The 11,943-nt window shown below is 39.9% G+C and overlaps 2 protein-coding genes across 3 annotated transcripts; one reads left to right on the top strand and one right to left on the bottom strand.

Moving 5' to 3' along the window:
- Positions 1 to 2,278: 2,278 nt before the first annotated feature.
- Positions 2,279 to 5,343, top strand: LOC107793674 (epoxide hydrolase 2-like). Of its 2 annotated transcripts, none has more exons than XM_075241992.1 (4): positions 2,279 to 2,856; positions 3,901 to 4,068; positions 4,147 to 4,382; positions 4,710 to 5,343. In XM_075241992.1, exons 1-4 carry the CDS (start codon positions 2,569 to 2,571, stop codon positions 4,957 to 4,959), a joined length of 942 nt encoding a protein of 313 aa, XP_075098093.1. In that variant the 5' UTR covers positions 2,279 to 2,568; the 3' UTR covers positions 4,960 to 5,343. The 2 variants fall into 2 exon arrangements, with proteins under 2 accessions (XP_075098093.1, XP_075098092.1); XM_075241991.1 differs by having other exon boundaries at positions 4,147 to 4,412.
- A 2,602-nt stretch (positions 5,344 to 7,945) lies between these two features.
- Positions 7,946 to 11,943, bottom strand: LOC142178428 (uncharacterized). The gene is made up of 4 exons (XM_075247846.1): positions 11,101 to 11,943; positions 10,660 to 11,014; positions 10,392 to 10,617; positions 7,946 to 9,584 (listed from the first exon to the last, which is right to left on the bottom strand). Exons 1-4 carry the CDS (start codon positions 11,941 to 11,943, stop codon positions 7,946 to 7,948), a joined length of 3,063 nt encoding a protein of 1,020 aa, XP_075103947.1.

Genomic DNA, 11,943 nt, shown 5'->3' with positions numbered 1-11,943 from the left:
AGGAGGCAAGAACACACTAGGAACAAGGCAGAGAATTCTTCTACGAGTTTTTCACTTCCTTCTTCCTATTTTTATTATTAGTTGTGAATTCTAGTATTGCAGTTATGCATACTATTATGAATAGCTAATTTGTTATCTAAGGTTTTGATGGAACCTTTTGAAGGATGATTTTTCTGTTGCGTTTAATATTATTTTGTCGTTGGATTTTCTCTTCTTGTTCAACTACGTGATTATTTTAGTTGATTGAAGGGCCCTTAATTGACTGTGCCTATTTAGTGTGTATTGCTTGGAAAAGGATACATATTTAGGTAGTTGTTGAACAACATCACTCCTAACGTATGTGAGGAATCAATACAGAGGGTTTAAAAGTGAGATTAGGAATAATGAAACCTTAGTGCGATCATAGTGAGCGGTGAATTAGTACCAGCTAGCGTAGTTCAGACGAATATGTTTAGTAAATTGTGGTAGTTGCTCGGAAGAGAACTAAGACATCCGAAGTACTCACAATCGGTAGAGAATACTTAGGCAAAATTATAAAAGACGTAGCGTAAAGGATTTCGATAATTGGGAAAATCATTCTAGGCCTCCTTAATCTTGTCTTCAACCCTTAGTATCCCTAGTTGTTAATCTACTAAGTTAATTTGTTAGTTAATTAGATACAAGAATCTTAATATTTATAACTTAGGAATAGCTCGAGTTTATTTTCTTAGTGATAGTAAACAGTTGTAGCTAAACTTTAGTTCACTATGGGATTCGACTCCGGACTTTTAGACCGGACTATATTTATAGCGACTGTTTATCCCTTTTAAGACTAGAGTTAGGCGTGATCACTGTCTATAATGCTTTCCTGAATGGTGATCTAGTAGAAGAAGTCTATATGCAGCTTCCTCGGTGTTTGCGTGACAAGGGGAGAATCTGAAGGTCTGCAAACTGCATAAGTCCTTGTATGGGCTTAAACAAGCACCAAGATAATGGAACAAAAAGCTGACAGAAGCTCTAGTTCAAATGGGGTTTCAACAAAGTCATTATGACTACTCTCTTTTCATTAAGAAGGCAGGTTGTGATATCACCATAATACTAGTATATGTTGATAACTTATTGATTACAGGCAATAGTCAACAGCTTCTAACTCAGACAAGGAAAGACTTACAAACCAAGTTCAAAATGAAAGACTTGGGAGAATTGAGATTCTTTCTTGGCATTGAGTTTGTAAGGTCCAGAGAAGGAATTGTTATGTGTCAAAGGAAGTATGCCTTTGAGCTTATTGCTGAATTAGGATTAGGGGGTGCAAAACCTGCAGGTACTCCTCTAGAGTTCAACCAAAACCTCACTTCTGAGGAATATAACAAGTCTATTCAGAAGGGCACTCAAGAGGATCTCCTCAAGGATCCAGGGCCTTATCAGAGACTTGTAGGAAGACTACTTTATCTCACTATGAATCGACTTGACTTAGGATTTGTTGTTCAAGTACTAAATCAGCTTATGCACAGACCAAAGGTTTCACACATGGCAGCTGCCCTTAGAGTGGTGAGATATGTTAAAGAGGCACCAGGTCTGGGCTTGTTCATGCCTGCTCAGAACACCAATCATTTACTGGCCTATTGTGACTCAGATATGAGAGGCTTGTGTACAAACTAGGAAATTAGTAACAGGGTACTTAGTAAAGATTGGAGATGATCTAATCTCATGGAAGTCAAAGAAGCAATGGACAGTGTCCAGAAGCTCTGCTGAAGCTGAGTTCAGAAGCATGGCATCGTGCACAGCTGAGATTATCTGGTTAGTAGGACTATTCAAAGAGCTGGGAGTTGAAGCACAAGTGCCAGTGAAGCTAATGTGTGATAGCAAGGATGCAATCCAAATTGCAGTTAATCCTATTTTCCATGAAAGGACAAAACACATAGATATAGATTGTCACTTTGTAAGAGAAAGAATAATGCAGGGCCTATACAAATTGAGCATGTGTCAACTAATGAACAACTAGCAGATATTCTTACAAAAGGTTTGGGAAAGGCACAACATGATAACCTGCTCCAAAGACTTGGAGTGAAGAATTTGTATTCAACTATAAGCTTGACGGGGAGTGTTGATTATGGTTAAAGCTAACAAGCTGATGTAAGTAGAGTCAATTAGCAGTGAGTAGGTGGTTAATCTTATTTAGTCAGTTAAGCAAGTTAGCTAGCAGTTACTTAGAAGGTTCCAGAAGTTAGTTAACACTGTAGGTATATATACACTGAGTGTACATATTAAGTTTTGATATTTTACAAAATCGCATCCTCTCCTCTCAAGCTCGTCTCGCTTCTAGCTCAAAAGTCAACAGATTGATAAGTCTCAATTAGCAAATACGAGTTATAAATCTCAATGCCGACTTATAAATCTCAATGCCGACTTATAAATCTCAAGCAAATTCTAAATAAGTCGACATTTCTCAAATGCGACTTATTCCGAATGCAGTAATTTTTCAATTGTTCTGAAGTCTAAACAAAGTGGATATAGTTGTCCGACATTTCCAAAGAAAACATTGTCGGTCACTCTCCATTCTCAACATAACTGAAAGTTAAAAGGAGCAAGATGGAACAAATAGAGCACAAATACGTTGAAGTAAATTGGCTAAATCTTCATGTAGCTGAAACCGGAAGTGGGAATTCCCCGGTTGTGGTGTTCTTGCATGGATTTCCTGAAATATGGTATACTTGGAGGTACCAAATGATAGCTGTGGCCGAAGCTGGTTTCAGAGCTATTGCACCCGATTTCAGAGGACACGGGTTATTGGATCAGCCACCCGAGCCCGAGAAAACCACTTTTCTTGACTTGGCTAATGACACCCTTGCACTTCTTGATGCTCTTGGCATCTCTAAGGTATTCATCTTCTCAAAATTTTGAGAAGAAGAAGTTATTTTCTTACTGTGTTAAGCTTAAAGTTCTTTCCTTTTCCCTTTTCCTGGTGGCTGCTGCTAAAGATCGAAATTCATGGATTAATATTTTATAATAAAACATAAGTATAGTTTGAAATTACTTAAAAGAGTAGTACTTATAAATCAAAACAATTATCAGTTTAAAATATTTGTTGAAAAAAATTGAAAGGAAAAACCGATTGACTCCTCAAATAGCGATAGGAAGTTTCTAAGTGCTGAAAAAAATTGATTTATGGTTCAAGGGATGACTGCTATCCTTATTTAGATAGGAACCTAAATCGGGTAAGCAAATTAGTGTATTTGAAGTAGGTGGAACATGTTTAGATTGCTTGAGTTAGCATAAATAGAATCTAGCCTTCTTTAGCTTCTAATAATTAAATACACTAGGATTTGCAGGTGAATCTATACGCATTAGTTAGTTGCCACATTATTTTAAGTTTGTACAAATCTCTAGTCATTCTTGTGTTTTATGAACTTGCATCTTTTTCAGCCAAAAAAAAAAACATTGCATATTTTGTTGTTAATGTAACTTGAAAGGTTTTATTTTTGTTAGATTTTTTACCAACTTCCTTTTTTGTTATTTTCCTCAAAGAGCTTCAATTTTGACGTAAGTGAAGAAATCACAACTTGTATATTGGATGAAAAAGAAAACGCAATGATTTTCGAGCATTTTTGTGCTTGCAAATGATTCTACATTACATGGTCTAAGCTCATAATCTTAAATACATTGGTAGTTGTTGGCTAAACTTCATGGGAGTATGAAAATTTGAAGAAGTATAGGTGAAACGGTAATATCCTGGCAGTATTAGGAGTTTCTAGTGGAATTTAATTTAGAGCCTGTGTTGTTATAACTCAACCAATTGATCTTTTCATATTCTGCGTGAAATAAGAACTTGATATAGGCTGGTGTTTATATCCTTGTTTCTTTGCACTCTCTCTCTTTCTTGGCATGTGTCGTACTGATATCTATATATGTGCAATAATGTAGGCTTTTCTCATTGGCAAAGACTTCGGATCTGCTGTCATTTCCCTATTTATCCTTCTCCACGGGGAGAGAGTCTCTGGATTTATTACCATGGGAGTACCATTCTTGCCCCCACAACCTTTCAAGTACACTGAATACCTCCCTGAAGGCTTCTATATTTCGCGATGGAGGGTACGATTTTGCTCTCTGATTTACATTCCATGATATCAATCTTAGTTCTCTTTGATCTCCAAGAAATTTTCTTTCCAGGAACCTGGTAGAGCTGAAGCTGATTTTGGTCGCCTTGACGCTAAAACAGTAGTGAGGAACATCTACATTCTTTTTTCTAGAAGTGAAATACCAATAGCCAATGAAAAGCAGGAAATCATGGACATTGTGCAACCTTCGACCCCTCTACCCCCTTGGTTCTCTGAGGAAGACCTGGAAATATATGGAGCTTTGTATGAGAAATCTGGTTTCCAGACTGCATTGCAGGTTCCCTATTGGTACAACGACAATCTATGTCTATTTGAGCTGTAAAGTCCCTTTTTTGACAGCTTTTTCTCTATTTTACACAGTTATTATATGTAGCAGACCAACAAAGGATTTTATTTTGATGTCATTTACGGCTGTGGTGAGGAAGAGGCAGACTTAATAAAGTAAATAAGTACTATATATTAAGCTGAAGTGCTAACTTCAATCACTGTGTGTGTTCACATTCGTAAGATGACATCAACTTCGAGTTATAGGAATTACTTCGATGGTTAATTAGCTACTGAACTCTTCTTTTTCTCTCTTTTTCCTGGTTGTCTATGAATTTCATCATGCAATAGGTCACTGCTTGAACAAGCCAACATTAAAGATCCAAGAGTTCATATTCCGGCACTGTTTATTGTGGGTGACAAGGATTATTTCCTCAAATTTCCAGGAGTCAAAGACTACATAAGTGGAGGACTCAAAAGTTTAGTCCCTAATCTGCAGATGGCTAACTTGCCAGAAGGAACCCATTTTGTTCAAGAACAATTACCTGACGAGGTCAATCAACTCGTGCTTGACTTCCTTACGAGGAATAGCCAATCTTGAAAATCATCAATAAGGCTTTGTCCGAAAGCTTTCAACAGTTCGGTTGTTGCATCTATTCGGATGTGTGAATGAGTAACTCCATCTGTGATGTTCTATCAAGTCCTAGTTGTTTTCTACATCTAAAGTTGTACTGCAGTAAGCAGTGACCCTAGAGTTTTTAGTCTACATCTTCAATATGAGCCACTAATACTGCATTAGGGTAGGCTGTCTACATCACACCCCTTGGGGTGCGGCATTTCCTCGGACCCTGCGTGAATAGGGATGCTTTGTGCACCGAACTGCCCTTATCTTCGATACGAGAGTGTCTGTAATAATGTCCAGTGTACTTTCCTGGTAAAGCTGAAAAGGGTTGAATAAATGTAAAAAGCTGAAAAGGGTTGAATAAATGTAAAACTGAATGCTCTTGAGACCCTAGGCTGAAACTGGATGTTCTGTCTACATATTGTCACGCCCCGGACCTGGGCCTGGACGTAACACGGCACTCGGTGCCTGACTACATGTGACCGAGCGAACCAACTGGCTGGCTGAATCAACATGTGGTGTAACTATGAGCTAGAGGTAAATATAAAACCTAATAATCTACTAAAGAGTCTGACTGAAATATCATAGATGCGGAAAATACTGAAAGGTCTACAAGTATAAACAAGTAGCCGACAAGGCTAACACATGAAAACCTGCTAATATCTGACTGACTCGTTTATAGTCTGCGAAGCCTCTAAAAATACTGAAAATGCTAATTGTTTACCGGGACAGGGTTCCCGGTATACCTTATTAACTGAAATACTATAATGACTAAAACAAAAGAGAGATAAGGCCCCGGAAGACTGGGGCTTACCAATAGTTGATACGAGATGTCCTAGCAAGCAGAATCGTCAGCCTGCAAATCGTTACCTGCATCGCGAGATACAAGCCCCGGGCAAAAGGGACGTCAGTACATTTGAATTGTACTGGTATGTAAAATAGCTAAACAAAAGAACTGTCAATACTGAAACTGAAACTGAACTGCTAGCTGATAAACTGATAACTAAACAAGGAAGTAAGGATGTGAATACTCCCTCTTCTGAATGATGAACAACCTGTTGAACTGAATATTAAACTGCGGCCACAGGCCCAGCAATATGTATGTATATATATATATATATGCACAACTGCGGCCTCGGGCCCAAGTATACGTATACATAACTGCGACCTCAGGTCCAAAATGCATAAAGCATAAACTGCGGCCTCCGGCCCAAATGTTGGTGTTCAACATTCAAGAATATAAGATCAGGAACTGAGAATCATATTACAATACATGATACTGAAATAATGAGTCATACCAAGTTACATGATACTGAATTAGTGAATAGGATTAAACTGAGATGAGTATTCATAATAAGTAGATTTATCATAACTGAAACTCATAGAATATCGAATGATTATGAGACTATGCCATATAGAGAATAGAAGTTCTACTACTATTCAGGGAACCGAGGCATAGTTACTTTCTCAGGGAAACTGGTAATGGTCATAATGAATGGGACGTAGGGAGAATCATAGATATTCCCAAACGTAAAGAGTTAGCCTTACATACCTCAATTTCTCCCCTTAGTGATACTACAATGATCCACAATACTAAGAACCTTCAATCTACAATAGCAACATCCAGTGGAACCCAATATTAGTAACAAATTCCATAACTTAAGCCATTTAGGCATATTATCAAACACCTTGTAAGCCTAAATCTCTACATCTCATCGTCATATAATTAGTTCATCTAACTACTACCATTCATCAACAATTTATCCCACCATCATGATTAGCCAATTTATAACTCCCAAAATCACATATATGACCATCCATCCACACTCAACCAACAAAGTTCCATTAAATAAACATCTTTCAATCTCTATAATAGTTGTGTAATCAAATTGGGAACTTATGGTTTCCAATCATCATACCAAGAGTTCCAATACTTATTCATACTCATATTCCCTTAATAAATCCATACATGTAAGTATAAGGGTGTAGGATTAGCTTTTTGGAAGAAATCTTGCAAAACTCTCATTTGAGTTCTTGAAGAAATCCCTTGAAGATCTAAGTATTTTATGTGTAGATTTCATCAATACCAGTGTATAAATGATGAAATTCATAGCAAGATAATGGGGATTACTTACCTTGACGATGGGAGGGGTTGGAGGTCTTGAGAGGGTGGAGGAAGACCCTAAAATTCATCCAAATAAAGTGGGGAAAATAACTCCCGAAGGTTTTATATCAAAATAGGGTCGGGTTGACAAAAAAACGCAGATTTGCACAGCCGCGGCGCATGGGGCGACGCATGGGACGGCGTGGTAATGAAAAATGTGTTTAGAAACGAAATTTGGAGGTGCTCTGTTAATTTACACAGCCGCGCCGCAATGGGGCGGCGCGGTAGTATAAAAGTCTGCGCTGCTTTTGGTAATTTGGTCATAACTTCTGGTAGGAGTTTCCAAATGATGAATGGTTTGAAGCGTTAGAAACTAGACACAAAGACCTTTCATTTGATGGATTGTGAATCACATAATACTTTATATAAATGTAGATATGCTCATGCAAAATTTGGTCTTGTGCGTGCTCATTTGGAATTTTAGTTTGTCATGAAATTTTCAAACTTGACTTAGATTTAGGCCTCTCCTTGGACCCCAAATCACTTATGATATGCCTCGTACACTTATTATCATAACCAATTGATAACTATCACATGAATACTCATTTAATACATCCACAACGGATTCAAATTTACGGGGTGTTACATTATCTCCCCCTTGGGATCATTCGTCCTCGAATGATGGTCCTGACTGCAACTACGGCTGTCTATGGTCATTAAACGGGTGTTATGGAGATATGAGAATACTGAAATATTATGAATACATGTATATCAAACTGAACGGGCACGTGATCACTAAATACTACTCTGAGTAAATACTGAAGGACATAGAGATTATAATATAAGACCTGAATGGAAAGGTTAATTACCTTCCACGTTTTCCTTTTGCTCTTCAAAGAGATGGGGATATTTGGACTTCATGTCCCCCTCGACTTCCAATGTAGCCTCTTCAACCTTTTGATTCCTCCAAAGCACTTTTACGGAAGCAATTTCCTTAGTTCTGAGCTTGCGGATTTGTCGGTCAAGAATAGCCACTGGAATTTCCTCATAAGACAGGTTGTCCTTAACCCCTATAATCTCCGTAGGAACCACAAGTGACGAGTCTCCCATGAATTTCTTCAACATGGACACATGAAACACTAGGTGTACATCATCTAGTTCTTGTGGCAATTCTAACTCAAAAGTCACATGTCCGATCCTTCGCAGGATTCTATATGGACCAATATAGCGGGGACTAAGTTTCTCCTTCTTCCCAAATCTCATAACGCCTTTCATGGGCGATACTTTCAGAAACACCCAATCATCAACTTGGAACTCTAAGTCTCTATGTCGTACGTCCGAATAGGACTTTTGGCGACTTTGAGCCGTCTTCAAATGCCTTTGTATTAAATTGACTTTCTCCATGGCCTGATAGACCAAATCAGGTCCTAACAACTCCACTTCTCCGACTTCGAACCAACCAATTGGTGATCTACACCTTCGCCTATACAGAGCTTCGTACGGTGCCATCATCTCCCCTTGTTCAAAAGCCATAGTCTTGTGTTTGTGAATTCCTTCCTTCAGCTGCAATAAGTAGGAATCACTAAACTGTTTTTCTTTTACTTCGGCTACTAAGGAGGATTCAGCCCTGTTTTGGAGAACAATGCCACCATCTTCGGAGTCCAAAAGTCGAACTCCTAGATTTGCTAGGCGATGGACTTCCTTTATCATAGTTCGCTTGTCTGCCTCAACATGAGCTAAGCTCCCCATAGAACGCCGACTGAGAGCATCGACTACAACATTTGCTTTCCCCGGATGATAGAGGATATCAACATCGTAATCCTTAAGTAATTCGAGCCACCTTCTCTGACGTAGATTTAATTCTCTTTGCTTGAAGATGTACTGGAGACTCTTGTGATCTGTAAAAATGTCAACATGTACCCCATACAAATAATGGCGCCAAATCTTAAGCGCGAACACCACAGCTGCTAATTCAAGGTCATGAGTCGGATAATTCTTCTCGTGAGCCTTAAGCTGTCTCGACGCGTAGGCTATGACTTTACCGTGTTGTATTAATACACACCCAAGACCAACCCCTGAAGCATCACAATAAACAACGAACCCTTCGGTTCCTTCTGGTAGTGTCAGGACTTGAGCTAAAGTCAATCTCTTCTTTAACTCCTCAAAACTTTTCTCGCATGCGTCCGACCATTGAAACTTGACTTTCTTCTGAGTTAATCTAGTCAAAGGGGACGAGATAGAAGAAAATCCCTCTACGAAACGCCTATAATAGCCTGCTAGACCCAAGAAACTTCTTATATCGGATATTGAGGTGGGTCTAGGCCAATTATTCACTGCCTCTATTTTCTTAGAGTCCACCTTCACGCCTTCCCCTGAAATGACATGGCCCAAAAACGCTACTGATTTCAACCAGAATTCACACATAGAAAATTTTGCATATAGCTTGTGATCTTGCAGTGTCTGCAACACAACTCTGAGATGTTCGGCACGGTCAGTCTCGCTACGGGAACAAATCAAGATGTCATCAATAAACACGATAACAAACAAATCAAGATAAGGCTTGAAGACCCTATTCATAAGGTCCATGAAAGCTGCTGGTGCATTCGTTAAACCGAATGACATTACCAAAAATTCAAAATGCCCATATCGAGTCCTAAAAGCTATTTTTGGAATATCGACTTCCTTAACCTTCAACTGATGGTATCCCGATCTGAGGTCAATCTTGGAATAACACTGGGCACCCTGAAGTTGATCAAATAAATCATCTATTCTGGGAAGAGGGTACTTGTTCTTGATGGTGACTTTATTCAACTGACGATAGTCAATGCACATACGCAACGACCCATCCTTCTTTCGGACAAACAAGACCGGTGTGCCCCAAGGTGAGACACTTGGCCTTATAAATCCCTTATCTAGAAGGTCTTTCAACTGGACTTTTAACTCTTTCAACTCTGCTGGAGTCATTCTGTAAGGCGGAATAGATATTGGCTTAGTGCTTGGAAGTAGATCAATTCCAAAGTCAATCTCTCTATCGGGAGGAATTCCAGGGAGATCTTCAGGAAACACTTCTGGAAACTCATTTACAATTGGTACCGACTAGAGAGTGGGGATCCGAGCATCTGCATCCTTAACTCGAACCAGGTGATAGATATATCCCTTGGAGATCATCTTTCTGACTTTAAGATAGGAAATAAACCTACCCCTAGGCGCTACTACATCACCCTTCCATTCTAAGACTAGTTCACCAGGAAATTCAAAACTTACTATTTTGGTTCTACAACCCACTTTGGCATAACATGACTCTAACCAATCCATGCCCATGATCACATCGAAGTCTAACATCTCCAATTCTACTAAGTCTGCTACAGTAAGACGATGATGCACTTTGACTGGACATCCCTTATAGATACACCTTGCTATAACTGATTCTCCAACTGGAGTGGACACTTCAAAGGGTTCACACAACTTTTCTGGTTCTATCCCAAATTTCTTTGCAATATATGGGGTTACATAAGATAGGGTGGATCCCGGATCTATAAGAACATAGACATCAAAAGTGAATATTGTTAGCATACCTGTGACAGCATCTCTACGAGCCTCTGTATCCTGACGGTCTGCCAGTGCATACAAGCGATTTCGACCACCGCCTGCATTATTAGACTTTGTTGCACCGTGCCCTTGTTGGGCCTGAGAGTTATGATGGGCTGCTGAATTAGTGGACTGAGCTGCATTGCCTCTATTGTTCTGCTTTGCCGATGGACAATCCCTCAAGAAGTGGCCCTGCTGACCGCACCCAAAGCAACCATTTGTGCCCAAACGACACAACCCTAGGTGCCTCTTACCACACGTGTTGCAAATAGGGTAATCAGGGACTCTGTATCCCACACTCGCCTGTGACTGCGAGTTTGCTGTTCTGAAATTCTGATATTTCTGGTTAAACTTCGACCTCAGAACCGGTGCACTAGCTGAAGATGGAGCAGGTCCTGATTTTGATTTCTTGAAAAATTGGTGATTGCCTCCTGCTTGAGATCCCCCATGGTTGAAATTTTTGCAGACTTAGCTCTCTTGCTGAATTCCCTCTCCTTCGCTCTCCGTAGCCGCTCTTCTTCCTTCAACCTGTCTTTGTTCCCTTGAACAAAGGCAACCATCTTAGTGATGGTCATGTCATTATTCTGAGCAGCTATATTGGCATCAGCAAACAAATCATCTGAAAGCCCCAACACAAACCGCCTAACTCTGGCCCTCATATCACGTACCATTTCCGGAGCATACTTGGCCAGAGAGACGAACTTGAGGTAGTACTCATTCACACTCATATCATTCTGTCTAAGTCTCTCAAACTCCAAAGCCTTAGCTTCCAAGACCTCAATGGGTAGAAAGTGCTCAAGGAACGCATCTGCAAACTCCTTCCAAGTCGCAGGATCCGCATCCTCCCCTCGGGACTCTTCCCATATTTCATACCAAGTGTTGGCAACATCCTTCAGCTGGTATGCAGCAAGCTCTGCTGCCTCAGTGTCTGTAGCATGCATCACTCGAAATATCTTCTGAAATTCATCAATGAAGTTTTGCGGATCCTCATCCTTTTTGGACCCTATGAAGACGGGAGATTTCATTTTGAGGAATTCCCTAGACCTGGAACTACCCGTCTCATGAACATCACTTGTTCCCTGCCTTTGAGCCTGATTAGCAACAATCTGGGTGAGCAACTGGATAGCTCCCCTGACATCCATGTCTGAAGCACTGGGCACTGAGCCCGATGCAACGCCTTGGGCTGGAGTGTCCTCCTCCTGAGCAGCATTAGTTGTGGCCCCCTGGATAGTAGCTGAGGCCCTCCTGGTGTACTTTTTTTTTGCAGGCAT

The sequence above is a fragment of the Nicotiana tabacum genome, chromosome 3 (assembly GCF_000715075.1).
Source record: "Nicotiana tabacum cultivar K326 chromosome 3, ASM71507v2, whole genome shotgun sequence".
Taxonomy (NCBI): Eukaryota; Viridiplantae; Streptophyta; class Magnoliopsida; order Solanales; family Solanaceae; genus Nicotiana; species Nicotiana tabacum.
Note: the sequence above shows the minus strand (reverse complement) of the source record. Positions and strands in the feature narration are given on the sequence as shown.